General features: G+C 39.2%; 1 protein-coding gene across 1 annotated transcript; it reads left to right on the top strand.

Moving 5' to 3' along the window:
- The first annotated feature begins 41 nt into the window (after positions 1 to 41).
- On the top strand, positions 42 to 23,871 carry pcsk5a (proprotein convertase subtilisin/kexin type 5a). The gene is made up of 37 exons (XM_083531205.1): positions 42 to 368; positions 2,641 to 2,745; positions 3,003 to 3,116; positions 3,824 to 3,958; positions 4,040 to 4,116; positions 4,195 to 4,283; positions 4,700 to 4,872; positions 4,953 to 5,159; positions 5,459 to 5,559; positions 6,298 to 6,401; positions 6,823 to 6,940; positions 7,039 to 7,227; positions 8,089 to 8,225; positions 8,352 to 8,468; positions 8,567 to 8,669; positions 8,761 to 8,951; positions 9,640 to 9,724; positions 10,997 to 11,100; positions 12,353 to 12,494; positions 12,697 to 12,812; positions 12,902 to 13,004; positions 13,645 to 13,781; positions 14,037 to 14,237; positions 14,328 to 14,396; positions 14,516 to 14,558; positions 15,089 to 15,231; positions 16,065 to 16,265; positions 16,405 to 16,488; positions 17,034 to 17,232; positions 17,424 to 17,641; positions 18,264 to 18,500; positions 19,305 to 19,538; positions 19,833 to 20,007; positions 20,216 to 20,427; positions 21,354 to 21,454; positions 22,237 to 22,441; positions 22,909 to 23,871. Exons 1-37 carry the CDS (start codon positions 174 to 176, stop codon positions 23,373 to 23,375), a joined length of 5,631 nt encoding a protein of 1,876 aa, XP_083387331.1. The 5' UTR covers positions 42 to 173; the 3' UTR covers positions 23,376 to 23,871.
- The last annotated feature ends 250 nt before the right edge of the window (positions 23,872 to 24,121 follow it).

Genomic DNA, 24,121 nt, shown 5'->3' with positions numbered 1-24,121 from the left:
AATTTGAGACAGACACTAAGGACCAGTCCACATTCACATCCACACACACACTCCACACAGAGGACACTTCAAAACTTCGTCTGTAGGGAGCTACTGTACGTTTTCTGATCATTGCAGTTTTAGGTGTACAATGTTATCAATGTTATAGCTACATATGACCCTGGTGATGTTTGATGAGAAATGAATGGAAGATGACATCAGGTATGAGACCACCTGCAGTGCCTTTTCTTTTTCTCTTGATTTTGGTGCTTACGTTCCTGGTTTGCAAGGGACGATTATTCACAAACCACTGGGCTGTGAGAATAACTGGAGGGCTAGAAAATGCTGACCTGATCGCTGAAAAGTATGGATTTCTGAATATGGGGCAGGTATGTAACTTCAATGCTGTGTATGTTTTCTTTATAAAGCAGGATTTTGCTTCCTGTGGCTTTAAACTATGATCACCAGCTGCTATTGGTTTTGCATTTACATTTACATGTACAGCATTTGGCAGACGCCCATTTGCAGAGTGACTTACAGAAGTGTTTCGTAGTCTCAAAAAAAAAAAAAAAGATAAAAAGATAAAAATCCTTTTGATAGGAGGAAAAAGAAAAAACTGTGGAGAAGATTGATAATAGTGATAATATGGTTTATTAATCTTTTTCTTTGTTTTTTCTAAACTGTTACTGTTTTTGGTCTTGTTATTGTCATGTTTTTCCATTCCATACAATTTGTCCTTCCATTTTGCACATATAGTAATAGTACAAACATATTTCAATCACTTTATCTAATATATTTAATCTTTTTTTAATATTTATATTTACTTTTATTTAACACACAATTTTCTTAGCGGCCGATCAGGTTTACATTTCACTGCCAGTTGTATGCTGTACATAATGTTTGTGACAAATAAAATCTTGAATCTTCACCTCAAATGATTGATATTGGCCAACAGAATGTCTCAGGCCTACTTAGGTAGCTGGCTTATGTATTCCCTAATAATAAAAAATGCACGCATTCTGTAATATTAATTTGTTTCCAAAGAACAATAATTTATCAGAATTGTCATTATTTTTACATGATTTAACTAATCTTTTCATTTGAGACTGCCTCAGTAGGTCACTACCTCTTCTATAATGTATGTGTGCAACCATGCAAGACAAACCCTTAACTCACTACCTAATAAGCTAGTAAGCTAAGCACTGAAATTTGAATAACTTTGGCTATAGGACCATTCGTTCATATTTTTTATGATGCAGTGTGAATATTTTTCTACCCTTTACTTTTACTGTAGTTATTTACATAGCCTCTCACTCTTTTTTTTTTTTTTGTAAATTAGAGAAGTCAAAAGAAAGAAAGTTGAGTTTGTAAATGCAAACCCATCTAAAAAAAATCCTATCAGATTTACGAAAGTGTCTGTAATGCTGATTTCGTTGCTTTCAGCATAGCTGATTTCCCTTTTGTGACACTCACAAAACCTAATAAAAGGCAAAGCTCACACGCCTAAATGATGACTTAATGGTGAAAGAATGCTGATTAGCTTGGTATCATCCAATAATACATTTCAGACACTGCAGCATACTAGATACATACACTATAATAGCGTTTTCTCCTTACCTGATAGGGTGCAAATAGTTTTCCTAATTCAAACTGCTAGTCATAATTGACTTTTGGATTGGTTTCTTTTAATTCTTTGAAATAAATTGATCGTTTTAGCACAATTTTTTATGTGTGTGATTGCAATAACTAGGTAGGATGGACTGAATAGCCAAGCTTTTGTGAACACCTGCTGACAATCGGTCCCATATATGTTCCTTCCACAATATATGTTCCTTTCTTTTGGAAGCAAACACTTTTTTTGAGCCATTGTGTGCTGTTATAGCATGATAATTGTCCTTTAAACAAAGTGAGATGTATGAAGTCAGGGCTTGAAATTCCTAAAGTGAAAGCCACCTGGCACAGAGCTTTAAACTCAACCCCACTCAACACTTTTGGGATGAATGCAATGCTGAATATACCCCAGGTTTCATTATTGACCATCAGTGCTTGATCTTACCTAAGTTCTTGCAGCTGAATTAACAAAAAACTCGTGAAATTGATCTTCCCAGAAGAACAGCACAAAGAAATTCATGGGATTGATGCCAATGTTCAGTGTACATATGGGTGTGATGTCTCTTCATGTAATTGTAGGCTAACTCAAAATCCCAAAGTATAAATTCAGTTTTCTGAACACATTTATTTTTCATGAACATCAAATTTCGTGTCTGAATGCAGCTGCAGATGAATAACGAATACATTTGTTGGTATCTAACTCATTATGTATTATGCAAGGCCCATTATGTAACAGTTACAGGATGTGGCAGCTTTGTATTAATCTAGGTTGAGTTATAATTTAGCCTAAGACAACATAATAGCGCTGTGGCCACACGGTATCACAGAGTAAGCATCAACCAATTGGCTTAGGCTCTATTTTCCTCTAGGTCAGGTTGCACCTTGTTGGTAAGTTTATCAGCAGCGTAAGGTGAGCTGCTGATTGACTCAATAGAATACATCAAGCCTAAGTGCATAATTTATACCTGCGCCGGTCACAATGCTGCGATAGATATGCACAAGCAAGGATTAGATGCACAGACTGGTCCTCTTTTCCTTGTGCTGCTGCAGATCGGGGGTCTGACGGACCACTACCACTTCCTGCACCCAAAAACCATCAAACGTTCCACCGTAGCAAGCAGAGGGAAGCATAGCCTCATTGCAATGGAGAGCAAGGTACGCAGATCGTGTGTCTGCCATTACAGAGACGCCAATGAATAGTTTATGGCCAGACAACACCTCCACAGACATGTACCTGCCAACAAACACACACACAAATACACACCATCCAACGATTATACTAATGCAACCCTTAAAATTGTCAGCCTAAACTGTTCAATTATTCATTAAAAAAAATTTTGTCATGTGTGGCTGCATCACCGTATGTAATCCTGTACCTCAGATATAATTTCAGTGCATTTCTGGTGTTAAAGGTGCACTGGATCCAGCAGCAGAAGCTTCAAAGGAGAGTGAAACGAATCAGCAGAAACGCCGAGACCCGGTTCAGCAGCTTTAATGACCCAAAATGGGACAGCATGTGGTACATTGTTAGTATTGTTGGCGAAAATATTAGTTCACTGTGGTGCGCATGCATTTCTGATTTCCATTTGTTTCTGTACATTATTGGTACATAGAATTTACTTTTACTTTCACTTTGCCATTGCCTTTGCTTCAAAACAAGATTTTAGTCAGTTTATCTAAAAAAAAAATTAAATAAAAAAATCACCCACAAACTTGCTTTTTCCACCTTCAAGCTTTTTTTCTTTTACACGTTTTCGTTATCTCCGCAAAGAATCGCATTTCAACTATACCAAATTACAACAGAAGAAATACACATTGGCAAAAAGTGCATGTAGACAAGGCTGGGGCTGATTTCTTTCTAGTCCAGGCTGTAGATTCTTTAGTTTATCAGGTAATTATACGTGGTGAAACTTTGATTGGTGTCCATTGGGTCTGCTTTACTGTTTAATCCATTGATTAATTGGACAGGTGATTGAGAATGAATGGAGTGGACTATTTTGGAATGCCAGCAGAGAAAATCTAAAAAAACTTCTACAAAAAAACAAGTTTGAATCGCACACCTATGCATTTGGTGTTTTTTGGCGTAAACAAGCTTGTTGATAACAAGTTATTTGCTACTTAGTATCATAGTATTTTATTAACTAGTATTAGTGTTTGCAATTTTTTTGTTTGTTTGTTTTTTTACAATGATTTAATGTACATTAATTCTCATTAGCCCTATATTCCAATGTAGCACTGTGATCAGAACTGTCTGACTGACATGAACATTAAAGCTGCATGGAGTCGAGGCTACACTGGGAAAGGAGTTGTGGTCTCCATTTTGGACGATGGTGTGGAGAAGCAACATCCGGACCTGAAACAAAACTATGTACTCACTCAATATTCTATTGCAGTCACATTTGTTTTTGTATATATTCAAGGTAATTTATGCTATCTTTGTCATTATAAGGATGCACGAGCTAGCTATGATGTCAACGGGAATGATGCTGACCCAACTCCACGATATGATGCAAAAAACGAAAACAGGTCTGAAAAGATAAAAAAAAGACATTCTAGAGATATTCTCCAAAAACTGGGCTAATTCTCTTTATTATTTTCTTCTAGACATGGAACAAGATGTGCTGGAGTGGTAGCTGCGACAGCTAACAATTCAATATGCTCTGTTGGAATTGCCTACAATGCCAGAATTGGTGGTATGCCTTTAAATAACCCTATATATTACGTTCCACCCACATAGCAATTTTTCTCTGGCCCCGCTCCGGCCCACCCAACCAGCTTTTGCTTGGCCCACATACCGCAATGAATTACAGTCCTAGTGTGGACCACGTCTGGATTCCAGACAAGGGCCACACATGGGCCATAAATGGCCCAAGTCTCAGCCAAGTTAAATACCCATAACTGGTCCTAAATGACATCTGGCCCATGTCTTGTGAGCCGCCTTAAAAACGGTACCACCTCTGCCAAACCGGGCCATGTTTGGCCCACATGCTGTATGCCAGTGCCGGATAAATGCCAGCTGTGCCAGATGAATGCCAAATCTGGGCCAAATTTGTTTGCTGACTGGGCAGTTGATATTTACAGCCCTAAGCTCTATGATATGTACATTTAGGTGTCCGGATGTTGGACGGTGACATGACGGATATGGTGGAGGCCAAATCCTTAAGCTTGAGGCAGCAGTACATTGACATTTACAGCTCGAGCTGGGGGCCAGAGGATGATGGTGGAACTGTAGATGGTCCCGGACGCCTTGCCAAGCTCGCTTTAGAGAACGGCATACGTAAAGTAAGGTTCTGTGTGTTGCTTGTTAAAACTCAATAATGTTTTTTCCAATGATGTTTAAATACCAATACCTTGGCTTGCAGGGCAGGAAAGGTCGTGGTTCTATCTTTGTCTGGGCATCAGGAAATGGTGGAAGAAATCAGGACCATTGCTCCTGTGATGGCTACACAAACAGTATCTACACCATCTCTGTTGGAAGCACCACTCGGAGTGGACGCAAGCCCTGGTATCTGGAGGAGTGTTCCTCTACTTTGGCCTCCACCTACAGTAGCGGGGAAAGCTTAGGGATTGTGAGTGGCTCACTGCATTCACACTGTTTTAGGATGCAAATTTCAGGTTCTAATAAATATATATAGACTAGATGCTGAACTGCTGCTGTATTTATAAAGGCTGTCCCAGTAATCTTACGCACATTTCATTAAAAAAATTTTTTATAAAAAGTTCCTGAGCAGCTAGTTGTTTTGTTTTACATTTTAGTTTGTTCCAGAGAGTTCTACTAGTTTCTCAAAATTTTCTCTAAATCATTACATGTGTTTTTAATTTGATTGGTTGGCTGGTTTTTTTTATTAATTAATTAATTTATTTTTAGGTGACAACAGACCTGAAACAGCGATGTACCGAAGAGCACTCTGGCACCTCAGCCTCGGCCCCCATGGCTGCTGGAATCATCGCTTTAACTTTAGAAGCAAAGTAATACACAATTACTGCACCTAAAGAGTATTTTATAAAGTTTGTTCTGTATAAGGAAACTTTCTTCTATAGTACATATTGCATGGTTATATTTTTTAATATGAGTTACATAATAAGCTGCATGATTTTGTCAACGTGCCCATCTTAAAGCTAGACACTAACTTATTTGTCAGATTAAATGTAACTACACTATACAGACAAAAGATTATGGACACCTGACCTGAAGTTTCATATTTGCTTTTTAAACAATACATTGCACATTTAGTCCCCATTTGCTCTTATAATTCCATCCACCCTTCTGGGAAGATGTTCCACTAGATTTGGAGTGTACTTTGTGCTCATTCAGCCACAAGGTTGTAAGTGAAGTCAGGTTCTGATGTAGCTGAGGTGAGGAGGCCTGGGGTGCAGTCAGCGTTCACATTCATCCCAACGGTATTTAATCAGGTTGAGTTGAAACTCATTCAAGATCTTCCACTCCAACCCATGTAAAGCATATCTTTATGGAGCTGGCTTTGTGCACAGGGGCCTTGTCACACTGGAACAGGTTGGAGAAGAGCATATCTCGGTGGAAAAGTGTCCTAATTGTCCGAATAACTTTGCCAATATAGGGTATACACAGGTTAAAAATTTATTACCAAACCCTCATGGCTTATTATTTTCCTGTTAGAGCATGCACCATTTTGTTTCATTTCTTACTGCATCCCATGTTGTTGAAAATTGTTTGTTCTTTGGCATTAGTCAATTTCTGACCTGGAGGGATGTGCAACACATCATCGTGAAGACATCACGCCGAGGCCACCTGACTGCTCCTGACTGGCACACCAGTGGAGCAGGATATAATGGTAACAATACCATTGTTTCTTAAATCCTAATCCTATTTCATGTTCTGTTTAACTGAGAATGGTTGTGATAGACTCAGAAAAACCATAAAGCTTTACAGGACAGTAGCTGGACCAGTGCTTATACTGCCTAGCCAAGAGATCCACTACCAATCGCATTATTAGAAATTGCATCAAAATATAGATATAATGTGTAAATATATGTACATTACATACAGGACTACTAGAGTAAAAAATTCTGGAGTTTCAGATACTCTCCCTATTTTCCACTACAAAATGGCTTGCAAAATAGTATACTATCTAGTGAACAGTGCGCAGATTTGGATGGATTTTACACCTGTTTGATCGGTTTGATGATTAAGCTTTAAAGGCAGATATATAGAGTAATAAAATAAGTACTACTTATTTACTGCATTTATAACAGTAAGCCACCTGTATGGCTTTGGGTTGATGGACGCTGAAGCGATGGTAAAAGAAGCTGAAACATGGCGACAGGTTCCTGCACAACACGTGTGTGATGAGAGCATCGTTAACAAACCCAGGTGAGGTTACATGTCATCATTTTGAAAATATACATAATTGATAATCAACTATTTGACTAACCTACCCTCATTTATTCTCTTCCTCTGCCATCTCTCAGAGTGATTAGTCCAGACCAGGTGTGGCGGTTGGTGCACTTGTCCTCAGGTTGCTCTGGCCAGCCTGGCAGTCATGTGATGTATCTGGAACATGTAATCCTACACATCACCATAACACACCCACATCGTGGAGACCTGTCCATAAATTTAACATCTCCCTCAGGGACCACATCTCAGCTCCTTGCCATCCGGTAAGAGCTGACTGAAATATTTTTATTTTTATTTTATGGAAAAAATTATTACAGTAATATCTGTTTTGAATGATCTTATACACATCCCTGCACTATTGTATTTAATCCTTGAAATTTGACTTAATGCCATAATTGTGACCCTGGACTATGGATTCCAATCAGCCATTGCTCCTCCATGTTTCATGACAGTTTGGACCTGAATCACAGTCTTGAATAATGTGCACTTGCATAAAGGCTTACCAACAAATACATATATTTGCTAGATGGTTATATCCAGAAATTACAATTAGCTAAGTTGTTATAATGAGCAGTTGATTGGTAAGGCCCTTACTCAAGGCCCCAGGAGCAGGAAAAGGGGTGCTGGGATTTGAACTCACTACCTTTCACTTCATTAAAAGTCCAAATTCCTACCACTTTCTCATAAAAATAGGACAATACACATCCTTTTCTCACATTTGTCTTTCCATGGTTGCCGTTATTGTTTGTAAAGGTAACTTGTCACATGTACATTACAGCACAGTGATATTCTTTCTTCACATATCCAAGCGATGTTTGGAAGCTGTGGTCAGAGCGCAGGGTCAGCCATGATATAGCGCCCCTGGTGTACAGAGGGTTAAAAGCGCTGCTTAAAGGCCCAAGAGTGGTAGCTTGGCCATACTGGAGCTTGAACCTCTGACCTTCTGATCAGTAACCCACTGAGCTTCCCTTCCTTAGTTGCTTTCCCAAGTTCCACTTGCATAATTTTGTGACACTTAAGTTGTTTTAATTGTAATTCTTTATCGTTTCTATAGCAACAGCCTCTACAGCGTAATTACTGAATCTTTCTCATAAGCAAATTCTGTGTATGTTGTTTTTGCACAGTCCCAATGACCACTCCAGTGACGCATTTACGAAATGGCAGTTCATGACCACGCACTGCTGGGGTGAGACAGCAGCTGGAGACTGGATCATAGAAATCAGAGACACTCCATCCTTGAGGAGGAACTCCCAAATACATGGTGCTCAATAACAGTTTGCAATATCACACCAATAGAAATTTTTGTCAAGAATTTGAGTAACTGAAGATGTTACAGGAAAAGGTTACAGTGAATTTTTTTTTAGGTTTACTTTTTCATGGTGTCTAGGAAAACTTGTAGAATGCAGCCTGGTGCTTTATGGCACCTCTGAGCATCCGTACAAGCGACATGAACACTCTCGGTCAGCTGAGATGTCCAACGATGAGGACACTGATGAATATAATAGTGCGTTTTACTTTATTCACTTTAACAAGCTGTTTTATATATATATCATATTTTGCCAGCTACTTCATCTCTCTGTTTCTTCTGTTTATATGTGGAAGGCTCTTGTGATCCAGAATGTTCTCAGGACGGCTGTGATGGACCAGGTCCACATCAGTGTGTTTCCTGCCTGCACTATTTCTTAAAGTTCAAGAATGGCACCAGGTGCATCATTCATTTCCGTCATATCACAGATTCCTCAAAAGAGTTAACTTTTTTAATTATATCCTAAGACTGATGGTAAATCCTTGTGCAGGATGTGCATGTCCCAGTGTCCACAGGGCTACTGGGGGGAGAAGAAGCGGTGCAAGAAGTGCTACTCTACCTGCATAACTTGTACAGGAAGCCGTGGTGATCAGTGTTCCTCCTGTATGCCTGGCTACCATCTAGACCAAGAAACAAAGAGCTGTGTGACCAGCTGCGGAGATGGATATTACCTTGATCACGGCAAGTGGGAAGCAGAAAAAAAGGATTTCTGGAAAGAATAATAAATAAAGTTTAGAAGTTACATCCAATTCAATTAGTTTTTATTTGTATAGCGTTTTTTAACAATCAACATTGTCTCAAAGCAGCTTCACAGAGATAAAGTGGTAATGAAGTTTGTATGAAAGAGTGCAGAAGTTTAGTGCTAGTTTGTTCCTCATAATTGTAAGTTTATCCCTAATAATCGACCAAGTAGCAACAGTGGAAAAACAACCCGAGAGAAAACCCTGAGAGGATTCAGACTCTAAAGGGAAACCCATCTTCATCTGTTTGGCACCAAAGGTCTATTCATTGTGCGCAAATAATTGCCCCATGTTTCTATAAAATAATTAATACTAAGTCAAAAGAATTTATATAAAATCTCAAGCTAAAATCTCAGCACCTCCTTTGGCATTTACTAGCCAACAATGAATAATTTGAGGGTTTTGGGGTTTTTTTTGTTGTTGAAGGAGGTAGTTTGTTGTTTTTAAAGCATGTGATAACGTACGCTTGTCTCATTTATACAACCGAGCAGTTGAGGGTGTCATCAACATCTCAACCAATGAGCTACCACTTCCCAATCTTTAAAGAATTGTGTGTTTTATATGAATGCTTTCAGGAAAACAATTTCCCTATTAAAAAGTATTCTGATCCTGATGTATTCCCATTACAGAAGAGAACTTGTGTGGAAAATGCAGCGAGAATTGTGGGAAATGTACATCGGTCAGCATCTGCACTGAATGCCCCGAAGGCTCGAGGTACAGCAATTCTTTTAATGATACTTTTAATTTATTTATGATGTAAAACCCTTGTAGACTGTACATGGCCAATCATACAGTGTACTCTATGGGTCTCCAACCGGGGATCTGCGACGGTACTGCAGGGGGTCCGCTAATTAATGTTTTTAAATATTATAGTCATTGAATTAAAGTTCTATTGAAATTCAAGTAAATTCAATGTATAACAGTCCACCTGATAGTAAAGGGAAAACGTATTGAACTGCAAATCTATTAAAAGAAAAGACAACTGTGAACAACTTAATAAATTCTAATGTTTGTTATGATGTTTAAATCTTTTTAAATATTTGAAAATATATTATATATAATATACAGACAGTTTGGACAGTTTTTTCAAGGGACCCCTATTTAAAATGTAATTTAAAATGTAATTTAAAATGCTTAAAATTTTTTAACAACCTCCATGCCCTACCATTCAAGCACACTAGCAGACATAAGGATTTTTCCCCCAGGTTTCCCTTTTTTTTCCTAAACCTGATGAACAAATAATATCAGCACATTTCAATCTGTTAATGTAAATATCAAGCAGAAGGTTCCCTGGTGGTCTAGTGGTTAGGATGCGGCGCTCTCAACGCTGCAGCCCTGGTTCGATCCCCGGTCAGGGAACCAACCCCAGCCATTAGGGTTGCACAAGCCTTAGTGCCGGTCCCAAGCCCGGATAAATATGGAGGGATGCGTTAGGAAGGGCATCCAGCGTAAAAACATGTTCCAAATCAAACATGCGGATGGTCCGCTGTGGCGACCCCTAACGGGAGAAGCCGAAAGAAAGTTTTTTTTATGTAAATATCAAACAAATCTCTCCATTTCACTTATTTCCTTACAAATGTGTAACAACATGCAAGTATTCACAAGGACAGACTTTCTTTTCAGGCTCTGCTTTATAATTGCTAAACAAACAAAAGTATCAAAATTAAAATCTATTAACATGTATGTCATTTAATCCGAGAATTAATCTTTTATAGTATTTTTGTATTTTAAAAACAAAAAACATACATCAGTTAAAACACAACAACTTTTTATACACAACAATAATTATTTATCGTGCTGTTTAATTGTTTATTGTGTTGTTATAAATGAAATAAATTAATAAAAAAAATCAAGAGAGCGCTTGGCGACCCCTCAAAATCTTTAGCGACCCCTAGTGGTGGAAAACCGTTGGCCTAAGGGGTCCTTGAACTGAAAAACGTTAAAACCCCTTGTGTACTCAATTGGATATTTCATTATTTCTTATAGCCTGGTAGGAAACAGATGCCAGAAGAGCTGTGAGACTGGAACCTACTATCAACAACAGAGGGATTCCTGTGAACCGTGTCACTTGGCCTGTGCCACCTGCTCAGGTACTGACCAAAAGATATCTTTTAAGCATTACAAGGCCTTTTTAACATAGATGTGCTGTTATCTGTAGGATTCTACAATGTATAAATGCTGCTTACAGTACCTCAGGAAGGTTAAAGGACAAAGCTATATATATTATTACTTCCTTTGAATGCCCACAGTGTCAACAGACTCACAGGACAAAGTAGAGATTCTAGTACTTGTTGTAACATTCAGGCAAAAACCGACACATTAGTAATTATGGTGTTTTGCTTTATCAAATCAGAAGTATGACATCTTTGTGCATGATTTTCAGTTTATTACTTGTTAAAACTTTGTTAATTTTGGTAATTTTTTTTTCTTTTCACAATTATAAAGATTTTTTTTTATCTTCTGTACATAAAACATAACATAGTAAAGAAAAGGTGTAACAAAATACTGACAGGACAAAGCTGAGACAGGGGTATAATTGATACAGAAACAATCTCAAGGGAATGGTGTGAATCACCATGAGATCTATATGATGAAGGAAATTATAATATAAACTTTCTTTCGGCTTCTCCCGTTAGGGGTCGCCACAGCGGACCATCCGCATGTTTGATTTGGCACATGTTTTTACGCTGGATGCCCTTCCTAACGCAACCCTCCCCATTTATCCCGGCTTGGGACCGACACTAAGGCTTGTGCAACCCTAATGGCTGGGGTTGGTTCCCTGACCGGGGATCGAACCCGGGGCCGCAGCGGTGAGAGCGCCGCATCCTAACCACTAGACCACCAGGGAAAAGAAGAAAATTATAAAGTGTATTATTATAAATTGTAGTAATAGTACAACTAATAGGTAATTTTGAATTTGATGGCTACAACAGGTCTCAAAAATGTTGGGACAGGGCCATGTTTACCACTCTGTAGCACCGCATGTTCAGTCCGTATACGTCTGCGAACTGAGGAGACCAGTTGCTGAAGTTTTGGGAGAGGAAGGTTGTCCAATGTATATGTCTGATACAGGATACTAGCTGCTAAACAGTTCTGGTTGTTCTTTGTTGTATTTTTTTGTTTCATCATGGCTATTTCATTTGCTTTCATCATGGCTATTCATGGTGTTTTTTCTATTGTGAATTCCGAATTGCATTCTGTTTTATTTACATTTTACACAGTGTCCCAAATCTTTTGGAATCGGGGTTATAGTAGTAGCAGATATTAACCCGCTCATTTCAGATGCGTGTGTGTGTGTGTGTGTGTGTGTGTGTGTGTGTGTGGGTGTGTGATTATGTCCAGCTGCAGGTTTCGACTCATGCACTCGATGTGCTGATGGGTATGTGATGGAGGAATGGAAGTGTGTGCTTTCTTGCAGTCAGGGCTTTTATTTCGCACAAGCCCCTTCTGACCTCACAGGACAAACTCGGGGTTATTGCAGGAGGTATGTGTGTTTCTGCCATTTTCAATGTGTTAGAATTCATTTCCTGGTTATTATAAGTGATTCATTTGCTCATGTTATGTCTACTTATTGCTTTTTGAGCTCTTGTCTATTGCACTTTTTCATTAATCTTATTCCCCTTATTATCTCACTGGTATTTGCTGATGTATGGCGATGTGTGTTGATGCGTGCTGCTCCCAAACAGGTGTGATGTGAGCTGTCTAGCCTGTATAGGACCAGGCAAAAGGAACTGTAGTGAGTGTGTGGGGGGGCTCACGCTGCAGGATGGAGTGTGTGTGCTAACTCATAACTGTGCTGATGGTGAGTCACGCGTTTTAATGTAGCAAATGCTTTACCATAGGAGTGATCACCAGGGGGGTATTTTGTGTGTATGTGTGTGCTTGTTCCAGGAGAGTACCAGGATGCCAATGGGATCTGCCATGCATGTGACAGCACATGTATTAAGTGTAAAGGGCCAAAGAACAATGACTGCGTCTGGTGTGCATCGCCCCGGTAAGGGTTTGATATTGACATTTCTAATTCTGTCATGAAAGTTGTTCTTCTTTGACAGGAAAATGGCTTTGTATTTAAAGTGTGCAAATGAAGCAGCTACCAATGGGATGCGATCAGATTTCGGAGCAATGGGATTCAATGCAATACGATGCAATGGAAATAAATATGATGCTATGCAATTTATTATGGTACAGATAGATCACTTTTATTTTTATGGGTTGAGACAGACAGCAAATACATACATTTACTTAAGTGCCTTCTGACTTCTAACAAATGGAATAAAAACCTGTCCGGATGCAGCTCTACCTCTGCCATGTTAATCTACATTATATGTGGCTCTCAGAACACCTCCCTATTGTTGTGATACGTCATATTCATGTAGCAGCAGTGGTGCTGAGAGAACACGCTTGAAAAACAGTTTAGCGAGGAGAAATCAATCTATATATAAAATATTGGTCACTTTCTAAATAATAAAGGTGTAGTTATATATTGTATTATATATCAGCAAATATTACACATAATTACACTTTTTTAAATCGATTCATCACATTGTTAACTCTTATGCCGCTGCACCGATGCAAATCTCTATATTTCTATGTATAGATTTATGTTAGGCTTTTACAAATGTTTGTTGTCTCAGCTTGTTGGATGAGGGCCTTTGTGTGACACGCTGCTCGGAGGGTAAATACCCGTCAAGTGGACAGTGCCTTGTGTGTGACCACACCTGTGCTCAGTGTGTGGATGCTGGCCCATCAGACTGCACCAGCTGTAACAAAGGTGAGCAGCTACTACCAGTAAATAAAAAAAACGCACAAAGACACATTTTTCTGTGTGTTTTGTATCTGAATGCTAATTTTATGCTTTAAATACACAGTTTAAACACTTTATTAGGTACATTTAAGTTATAATTATACATGCCAATCCTTGATGTCACTCTGTCTGTGTCTGTATCAATGTTCAATCTTGACAATTTAAAATGGAAGCCCTTGAATCCCTGCTGAATGTGCATGTCTGTGTTATTTTAACTTCTAGACAGGTTTGGTCAGGACCGGTTCCTGTACAATGGGGAGTGTGTGATTGCATGTCCTGTGGCTTACTTCCACACTTCAGTGAAAACGTGTGAGCCGTGTCCAGAGCACTGCAGCCTCTGCTCCTCCGCTACACACTGCCTACAGTGCGACAGTTCCTACTACCTCAGCCAAGGAACATGCACTGCCCTCGAATGTGGGGAGGGTCGGTCTGCTTACTTTACATACAGCTTTTATAAGTATTCCATTTGTTATCACGTTATAATGTGATGTGTGTGTGTGTGTGTCTGTGTAGGCGAGGTTGAGGACCCTGATTACGATGACTGTATGGCTTGTGAAGAAGGATGCAAGAAGTGTGTGCTCTGTAAGTTCTGAACTCTGGGTCATGTTATTATTATTATTATTATTATTATTATTATTATTATTATTATTATTATTATTTCTGAATTAAATTTCTCTGTGATCTGATCTCATGTATTACAGACAATCCCAAGCACTGCCTATCCTGCTCTGATGGCTATTACAAGTAAGCGCAACTTACATTTAACATTAATTTACACATGATCAGATTTATTTTCAAAAATTGTTTATATCATGAAGTCGTCTGTAAGGGCACTTTTATTTATCAGCTTTGGAAGTAGTCTCCAGTGTCAGTCCAAATTATAGCTGCAAGGAGAGATGGAATTATGGCCATTTTAATTTATTTAATTAACTCATTGATTTCAAATGAGGTTGGTGAGGGTTTATAGCTATTTTATGTAGCTCAGTGGTTAAGGCTCTGGGTTACTGATCAGAAAGTCAGGGATTCAAACCCCAGCACTGCCATTGAGCCTTTGAGCAAGGCCCTAAACCCTCTCTCCATCATGGCTGACCCTGTGCTCTAAACCCAGTCTCCTAATCAGCTGGGATATGTGAAAAAAATAATTTCACTGCATCTGCCTAATGTAATCAGCCATAAATGTAAATGTGTGATTATAAAAGGATTTGTTTAGTCCTAAACAGCACAGCATTTGAGTTAGCATCCACGTGTTCATTGTGTATGTGTGTGATCTGTAGGTATGAGGAAGGCTGCTATAAGCAGTGTCCCGCCAAGACCTACACAGTGGAGGACACGATGACCTGTGTGGCCTGTGAGCATGACTGTGTCAAGTGTGAGGAAGACGAGTGCAATTGGTGTGAGGCGGATTTCTTTTTATATGGTAAAGGATAGCAATACATATGCAACTCCTTCATACCATAAGTCAGCACACTATTCAGTAAAGGAGTTACATTAATAGTAAAGGTATTGTTTATGGCCATAAACAGCCAGTAAAAAATAATTTCAGGGAGAGATGATGAAATATTGATCCTGTTTCGGACCATAGCCCGATAGAATGTGATTAAACATTATTTGGAAATGAATTTGTTTAACATAGGGGGTGATTAGGAAAAGTGTATAATACCTCTCGAATCAGTTTTATATTCCTGAATCACCAGTAATCATTTGATAAAAAAAGTATTTTAGGGAAATTCAAACACAAAATACCCCCTGCCTCAATATGTCTCAATATGTGAAAAAAACATTATACAATTTTGTGTCTTTAGTTTTACAATAGCAGATTGGGAAAGAAACACTAATGGCTGGGAAGATCAGGTGTCCCAATTCTTTTGTCCATATAGTGTATGTTTGTAAGTATAGCTGTAGGAATGGATAAGGATGCATGTAGGTTTGTATGTATGTATGTGTGCGTTGAAACATAGATGAATGGATATGTAGGGAGGGATATGTATGTATGGATAAATGGATGGATATGTATGTATGTATGTTTGTATGCATGTATGTATGTTTAGGTGCATGATTGCTAAGACATATGGATTTATGGATAAATGGATATGCGTGTTTATGTGAATGCTGTTGTGAATTATGGAACATCTGGTATCTCAAGACAGATAGGACAGATAAATAAACCATTGTGCCTCTTTTCTCAATCACCTTAATTCCGAACTACAGTAATATTCCTGAAGTTAAAGGTTCCTTTTTGGTTTTCTACAGAGGGAAAGTGTGTACGTAAGTGTCCAGATGGATTTTATGAAGACGAGGATGATCAGGAGTGTCTGGAGTGTTATACAGGCTGCAAGACTTGCGCTGGACCAGAGGAGGATGAGTGCATTCAATGCAATGATGGCATGGTACTGGTGAACGGAGAGTGTGAAGAAGAAGAGGAGAAATGTCCTGATAAAACTTACCGTACCGGTAAGCCACGTATAGTTATCTTACCACATGATCTTGGTCCTAATAATCATATATGACCAAATCATCAAATATTGGTCTAACAGACAAGAATAAATGCCCAGGGATTTTATTTTTTTTCTAAAAATGTTCTGTCATTCAGATGACGGAAAATGTGAGGCGTGCCATCCCACATGTGAAGTGTGCTGGGGTCGACTGAAGAATCAGTGCACCACCTGCATCGCAGGTCGGATATTTATCTTTCAAAAATTTTATATTATCATACTCCAGCATTTACTTCAAGTACCACACACCAGAATTCACAGACATTTTTACTCACATAGGAAAAGATCGAATATTTAGTGAAACAATTATGAGACATCAAGGAACCAATAAACATTTGGAATGTGCGATCTGTGGTATCTGAGAGACAATCAATGCTTACAATCACTACATTATAATCTCTATAAACATACATTGCATTATCAGCTTCTTTTCTACTTCCAGTTTCTATTTTCTTAAAATTTGTAACTAAATAAGACAAAGAGAACCCCAAAAAAACACTTTAGTGAAGAATTGTTCAATAAGGTTAATATAGACCTCTATAGTTGGCCACTCAAGATCTTCCGCTCTAATGCATGTAAACTATATCTTCATGGAGATGGCTTTGTGTACAGGTTTACCCTTCAGACACGCACCTGGTCCTTCATATCTAAACAGGAAAAATTACACCCTGTCCCTGTCTGTTTACAATATTTCAGCATATTTAAGATGTGTGTGTGTGTGTTTCAGGACGCTATATGAGTACCGAGCAGCAGTGTGTGACGCGGTGTCCGGCTGGAAGCTTTGGCAATAAGGAGAGCTGGCAGTGTGAGGCATGTCTTCAGGGTTGTGCACAATGCCAGGAAATGCAACGCTGCACTCGCTGCTTGTCTACTCACAAGAGCGTCCTCTACCTGCAGAACGGACAGTGCGTTCGCCAGTGCTCCAGGTTAAAATTCATCTTTTTTTTATTATTATTATTATTATTGAGACCATATATAAAAAAAATAGACATACAATTTGCGGTTGTCTGGTCTACATCTTGTATCACTACTATTATATTCAAAATAGACGTTCATTTATGTATAATTAATGCATATATGCAAATCAAATGTACGTATGTGTGTTCTGTTGTTACAGGGGTTTCTATCCTACAGGAGTGCTGTGTAAGAGCTGTGCACCAGGTTGCGCATCGTGTGAGGAAAATGCCGCAAACTGTCTTAGCTGTCAGCAGCCGTTGGTGCTTCACAAACAGCAGTGTGTAAAAGAGTGTCCTGAGGCACACTCACTTCAAGAGAGTGAGTGCACGCCCTGTCCAGACGGGTGTCTGGAGTGCACTGAGGAAGGCCAGTGTACAAGTAAGGAAGAGATACACAAAATAATGCTATATTTCTGTTATTTAGATCAAAGTTCCTGTCAGGATGTTCACAATGGTACTATGGTAAATAGTTTAGAAGGAAGGATATACTTCCATGCATTCTAAGTCTTACTTTCTGATAAAGGAAGTGATAATGTATGTGAAAACTTTTCCAGTATCATGTAAGTATATGCAGATAAAATGTATAACGTGCCATTGTTTCACCAGTAAAAAATGTTATCATTTGCACCTTAGGACAGGTATTTAAAAAGTAATAATTCTAATAATGAATGCATTATTATATTATTGTTATTGTTACTACTAGTGTTATTTTTATTGCAATTAATTTTGTATAACAAGACATTCTAACATGTTGCATTCCTGAAAAATATCAGGTTTTTATACATTTATGCCATACATTAAAGATACATTGAGTATGAAGCAGCTACCAATGCGATGTGATTTACCCCCTTTTACAATGCAATGTGATCCGATTTCGATTTGATTCAACACAATGCGATTCGTGATATTCATATTCATGTAGGAGCAGTGGTGCTGAGAGAAAAACATTTTAGTGAGGAGAAATGTAATTGATTTTTTCTCTTTTTTCTGTCTACCTTCAGAGTGTAAGGAGAACTATCTGCATGAGGCAACATGTGTGTCTGCATGTCCTCAAGGGTTTTATGGGGACATGGAAGGTGTGTGTGCGCACTGTCACTCAGACTGTAGGCTTTGTCACGGGCCGGATTCTACCGACTGTGACTCCTGCACCGATCTTGACAGCACACTGAAAAGTGGGATGTGTGTGTTTGCCTGCCCCTCACAAACATACAGAGATGACAGGTCCGGGGAGTGTATGGGTGAGTGAATACAAAGAAACAATGACTATATCCAGTTTTAGTAACATTTACTGTTGTCAAACATGAAAAAAAGCACATTTATTAATTTTGTCAACTAGAAGAATTATAAAAAGTTCCAGCCTGTCATATTATCAAGATATTGTATAGACTTCTTTATGTTGAAGACTTTTCAGTGCCAAAAAACATATATCTTTACTGACACTGGACACTTCTTCCCACAATGCCAAATAGCTGAATAGCTGAAAGCTTCAGCAAAAAACTTTACAAGCTCACCAACTATATTAGTCCTTGTGTGGAAAGTCTGCAGGAATGAAAACCTTGAAGCCAGAACTCTTCTTAAAGCTGTTAAAAAACTAATAACATCTTTTGATCAATCAGAATCGAGTATTCATCTACTGACACACCATTCAAAGGTATACAAAGGCATGTATTGCAGATTAAAGATAGTCCCAATGGTTCGACATGCATTTTTTTAATGATAGTGATACTATAAAATTGTAAACATATTTCAAGTTTTCCTGCAGCAGGCAAACATAGCAGCGTATGCTACTCCCTCACACTTGCGAACCAGCACTCGTCCACGCGCCCTGTTCAGTTTTGCTGAATTATGTACTGTGATTTGTTAATAATTATACAACCCCATACTGATCACCATTCTTGGGTAGGCTAGACAATGTCTTGACTTATGATATTTTCAAGTTATGATAGGGTCATCAGAACGCATCTCCATCATAAGTCAGAAAAGTCATTCGTTTATCATTGACCATCTTTGTAATTATTTGGTATTTATTATTTTGTTTCCAGTGTGTGACAGCATGTGTCAGACCTGCTCAGGGCCACTGGATACGGACTGCATCAGCTGCCGTGAGGGCCTGCGAACGGACCTACATGGACGCTGTGCCACGCCCACCATCTGCCCCTCACACCACTATAGTGACCGCAGTGGCGTGTGCCACCTGTGTCACAAACACTGCCATCAGTGCTCCGGCCCGGACCACAGCCAGTGCCTCAGCTGCTACCCGAACCATTATTTACTGAGTGAGTCAGAGTGTTAAAAAATTAAACCACACTTTTGGAAATGGTTACATTTACATCTAGAGCATTTGGCAGATGCTTTTATCAAGAGCAACTTACGTTTATTTCATTCATACAACTGAGCAGCTAAGGTGTTAAGGGCCTTGCTCAGGGGTCCAGGAGGTGTGGCTGGGATTTGAACTCAACCATTGAATCCAAAGTCCAATGCCTTAACCACTTAAAAAACTGTCATGTTGGACTGATCTGAATTTCATTTGTCCCCTATGCTGAAAGACAGCTTGTGTTTGGTATCTGCAGATGGTTCTTGCGTAAACGAGTGTCCCACAGGTTTCTTTAATGGAGAGACCCAGAGATGTGAGCCATGCCATCCTAACTGTTTAAGCTGTACAGGGCGTCACAGCCACGAGTGCCTGGGCTGCAAAACTCATCTGTATCGAGAAGGCAAGGAGTGTGTAGAGACTTGCAGGCCTGGGTAAGTGCGCACTCACACACACACACACTCTCACACACACACACACACACAAACACACACACACACACACACACACACACACACCGTGTGTATTTACAATTATTTGATAATCTTTTACTAAGTTCATTATTACTTAATGAACACATTTGTCGCAAAGAAACAAACCCACACACACTCAAACACACACCCATCTCCTTGTCTGCTGAAGTTATTACGCAGATGAAGAGTCAAGAGCATGTGAGCCGTGTGAGCCGAGCTGTGCAGAGTGTACACAAGCCGAGCGGTGCGTGAGCTGCAGGGAAGGGCTGCTGTTTGTGAATAAGCAAGGCTGGTGTGTGTCCTCCTGTCCGTCTCAACACTACCATGACACAATCCATAGCACCTGTGAGCTGTGCCATGCCACCTGCAGGACATGCACAGGTAACGAGATGCCTCTTAGTGGATAAGGAAGTCAGTTATGTTGAAAAAATAAAACAGTCAGAAGGGAATAAGTTGCAACTGGTGTATTTCATTGATTTGTGTGGTATATGGTGTGGGATATGGTGGTTGGCCAAACTGTCCAATTATTTTATTTGTATTCCCTTTTCTCATAATTTGGTCATCTGTCATTTCCCACCCATTAGCTACTTCTCTCACATTACACAAGTACTACAAACCATGGAAGATTACCAGTGGTTCCTCTGATTAGGGCCGTTTATATAGTTTTTGGCACCTTAGGCTAAATTTCTATTATCACCCCCTCCCCAATGGCTCCACCCCCACACCATACAAACTATTCACAAACTCCCATAAAAAAGGTTAAACACCTTTAATAATCATTGCAAAATTGCCTGAATTCAAGCATGTAAACATATAATTTATATTAAGCTTCAGCAAAAAAACAGGTACAGTAAATAATATAAATGGTGGAGGGCAGCTCACTGGCGCCCCCTAGCTGATTGCACCCTTGGTGCCCAACTAGTTTGCATACACCTAAAAACGGTGCAGCCCCCAAGACACATAAAAGCAACCAAGTGCATTTTTTTACTTTGAGCTTGATAATGATAATGTGTTGGGTTGAAGAAATAGTTAAGATGACAACAAGTGCTGTCTTTTAAAAGTTTTGCCTAAAACAAACTTTTCCTCAAATAAAAAATAAAAAATACAGGATAAGTATTTATCTTTTGAGGCTGAGGCATTCTATAGAGGCAGGGATTATATTTTTGATACCATCAACAAAACTGCTAAGAACAGTTCCTTAAGATAGACCCAAGAGTTGAATGTATTATACAGCAAGTAGGTTTTCTAGTTTTTTTTTTTTATTTTGTTTGTCAAACAAATTGCATCTTATATCTGATATTTGGCAGGTAAAGGAGTAAACGACTGCAGTTCATGTCATCCAGGAGACTCCCTCTCAGAGGGTACCTGTGACTCGCTCTGTGCCTTGGGAGAGTACTACACATCTGAGGTACCAATCTGGAGATATAGCAGTTAATATGATCAAACTAACTCAGTGTACAGTAATACATACAAAATGTCTCGTGGTAAAATAGATGCGCAAAGAATCTCATGTTAGCGCACATACAGTGCCATAGAGGGTTCTCTTTTGTGCTTTCTGTGCAGTTTAAGTCTAAATCGTGGCCTCTAAAACGGTTAAACATGCTACCTGGAAAGGATAGCAATACGTTTTTTTACAGAGGCACAAAAGAAGGAGGATATTATATATATTTTTATATACAGGATCTGATTCAAAACTACAAAGTAATTAAAAATTTTGAGGAACTTTTATGCATGTTCTTTAGTACAATACTGCATTAAAAAATACTTGTATATTTGGTGATGGTTGACAAATTAAAGGAAAAACCAACACCAAGCATCTGAAGATCAGAACAGCTTTAATGCATCTTGCATTTTGCAAATTTCTGGAAATGTGCTGGAGGGAAAAAAAAATAAAAGGTACTTCAAAAAATATCCCATCAGCTGATGTTTTCATCATAGTAGCGTTTGTTTAGGCAGGTGCAAAAGCAGAACAAATGATGAGCAGAACAAAGGATGATAGCTTTTAGCATGGTATAAAGGTAACTAAAAATAACTGTACTGATTTATATCAATGCTTCGCTGTCAGTGTTGGTGTCGGTGACAAAAATAAACGTCCCCTACAGCATTTCAGAGCTCCTGTTTTTCCTTAAATTTGTCATACGTCTGTATATCCTACTGTTATCAATGATTTTGGAATTCATTCTTTTCCAGGTGGAGGAGTATTATAATTGTAAACCCTGTGACCAGTCATGTTTAGCGTGTCAGGGACCTGGTCAGTACAACTGCACCGCCTGCCACACACAGTTCATCCTAGCCACCGGTGGGCGATGTCTGCCTTGCTGTAGGAACGAGGATGCTGGCGAGAAAGTCACCACGGCAGAGCAAGAGGAGTGCTGTAACTGTACACAGACCAGGGGTATATTTATTACTGATAAATCTAACCAATATAAAGCCATGTCTCATATAAGATCCCATATTCTTACAGCAAATTAGAAACCTGAGCCTGGTTATTATTAGTGTAAACTGCATTTCTAACCCTAACCCTAAAGGGCAGGAGCACATTCATTGGTTCAAATTGCCAGTGGGTGGAGCTTATTTTCCAAACATTAATGATCTCCTAGCTAATAGGTTTCCTGGTGGTCAAGTGGTTAGGATGCGGCGCTCTTACCACTGCGGCCCGGGTTCGATCTCCGGTCAGGGAACCAGCCACTTTCAGTTTATTTTTCTTAAATAAAAATAGTTAACTGATTGGTCAGGATCCAAAGGGTTCTTGCTGTTGATGAAAAGGTCACTATAAGGTTGCTAGTAGCCTTTTCTAGTAAACAAGCCTCTTTAGTAAACAAGCCTCTTTACCTACAACCAGACTGTTTTCTCTTCTTTAAGGTGAGTGCGTCCTGAGCACAAACTTTGCCTTCCGCAACCATCAGGGACTGGAGCATTCAGGCAACTTGTTCATCTTCATCACCACCTCCATCCTGCTACTGCTGGGCCTTGGTGCTGTAGTCGTCCTCGTAGCTCGCTCGTTCTCCAAACGCCCCAAGCCTGAAACTCCTGTTCCCCGTGGTTATGAAAAACTAGGTAACAACTCTGGACGGGATATTTTCCGTGGTGGTACGACATCGTCCTCATCTATGTCGTCCAAGCAGGCAGGAGGGTCCGGTTACGGGTATTTACACGAGGAGCAGCTGGTGGACCTGCGTGACAGGCGGACGAACCAAAACGACGATGATGAGGATGACGATGATGAAGATATCGTGTACATGGGGCAGGATGGTACAGTGTATCGCAAGTTCCGATACGGGCAAATGGCTTCGGATCAGGACGACCAGCTAGAGTATGATGAGTTATAGAGTTATACCTTTAAATAATCAATAGCAAAAAGAGATGAAATAAAACGCTACAGGAGATGGATCGATGGATCTGTTTAACAAAGACAATAAAACAAGTTACTGTTTACTGGATAGAAGTTACTGGATTAGTTGAGTAGTGGTTGAATGTGTAGTTTGAAATGATTATGAGATAATGTATTTTATTTATATGTCTAAACAAATTGGCCTAAATCAGGTAACGATGAGTTTGCACAGTTTGCAACAATTTAGCAAAAGTTACCATGTAATTAATTCTCCCTAATCTGCAATGAGTTCAGTTTACATTCGAATGATCTGAAAAATATCCAGTTTCACCCCATTTAAACATGTTACTTTGTGGATGTTGCCATTTTCTCGGTAGGTCCTTTGCCTTCGTTTGCTGTCACGGTTTTTGTTGTGGACGTGTTATTGTGGTCATATCCTCAGTTTAATACTAATGTAATGACATGTTGAAATAAAACATAAGAACACACCAAAAGGAACAACATTTGCCTTTGTATGGAAGTCCTTTTCCGCCATAAAAAAATAAAATTGCGCCTAATTGCGATTTTATTTCTCGCAAATCCGAATATGTCTCACAATTGAAACGATGGATAAAATCATAGAGGACTATTTTAGGCGTGGTTTCACCAACTGCTCTGTCCCGTACCTGGACTGAGCGGACACAGCTATTGTAGCCTTAGCTCCTGCCTGCTACAGTGTGTACATGCGTTGCACTGTAACATTAA

The sequence above is a fragment of the Silurus aristotelis genome, assembly GCF_946808225.1.
Source record: "Silurus aristotelis genome assembly, chromosome: 26".
In the NCBI taxonomy this organism is placed as follows: Eukaryota; Metazoa; Chordata; class Actinopteri; order Siluriformes; family Siluridae; genus Silurus; species Silurus aristotelis.
Note: the sequence above shows the minus strand (reverse complement) of the source record. Positions and strands in the feature narration are given on the sequence as shown.

What these genes read in the sequence shown, in the direction of transcription:
- pcsk5a (XM_083531205.1), top strand. Translation starts at nt 174, where the DNA reads ATGAGAAATGAATGGAAGATGACATCAGGTATGAGACCACCTGCAGTG. An exon ending in CTGCACCAGCTGTAACAAAG is followed by an intron (nt 13,782 to 14,036) that starts GTGAGCAGCTAC and finishes TTTAACTTCTAG; the next exon opens with ACAGGTTTGGTCAGGACCGG. An exon ending in TGAGGAAGGCCAGTGTACAA is followed by an intron (nt 17,642 to 18,263) that starts GTAAGGAAGAGA and finishes GTCTACCTTCAG; the next exon opens with AGTGTAAGGAGAACTATCTG.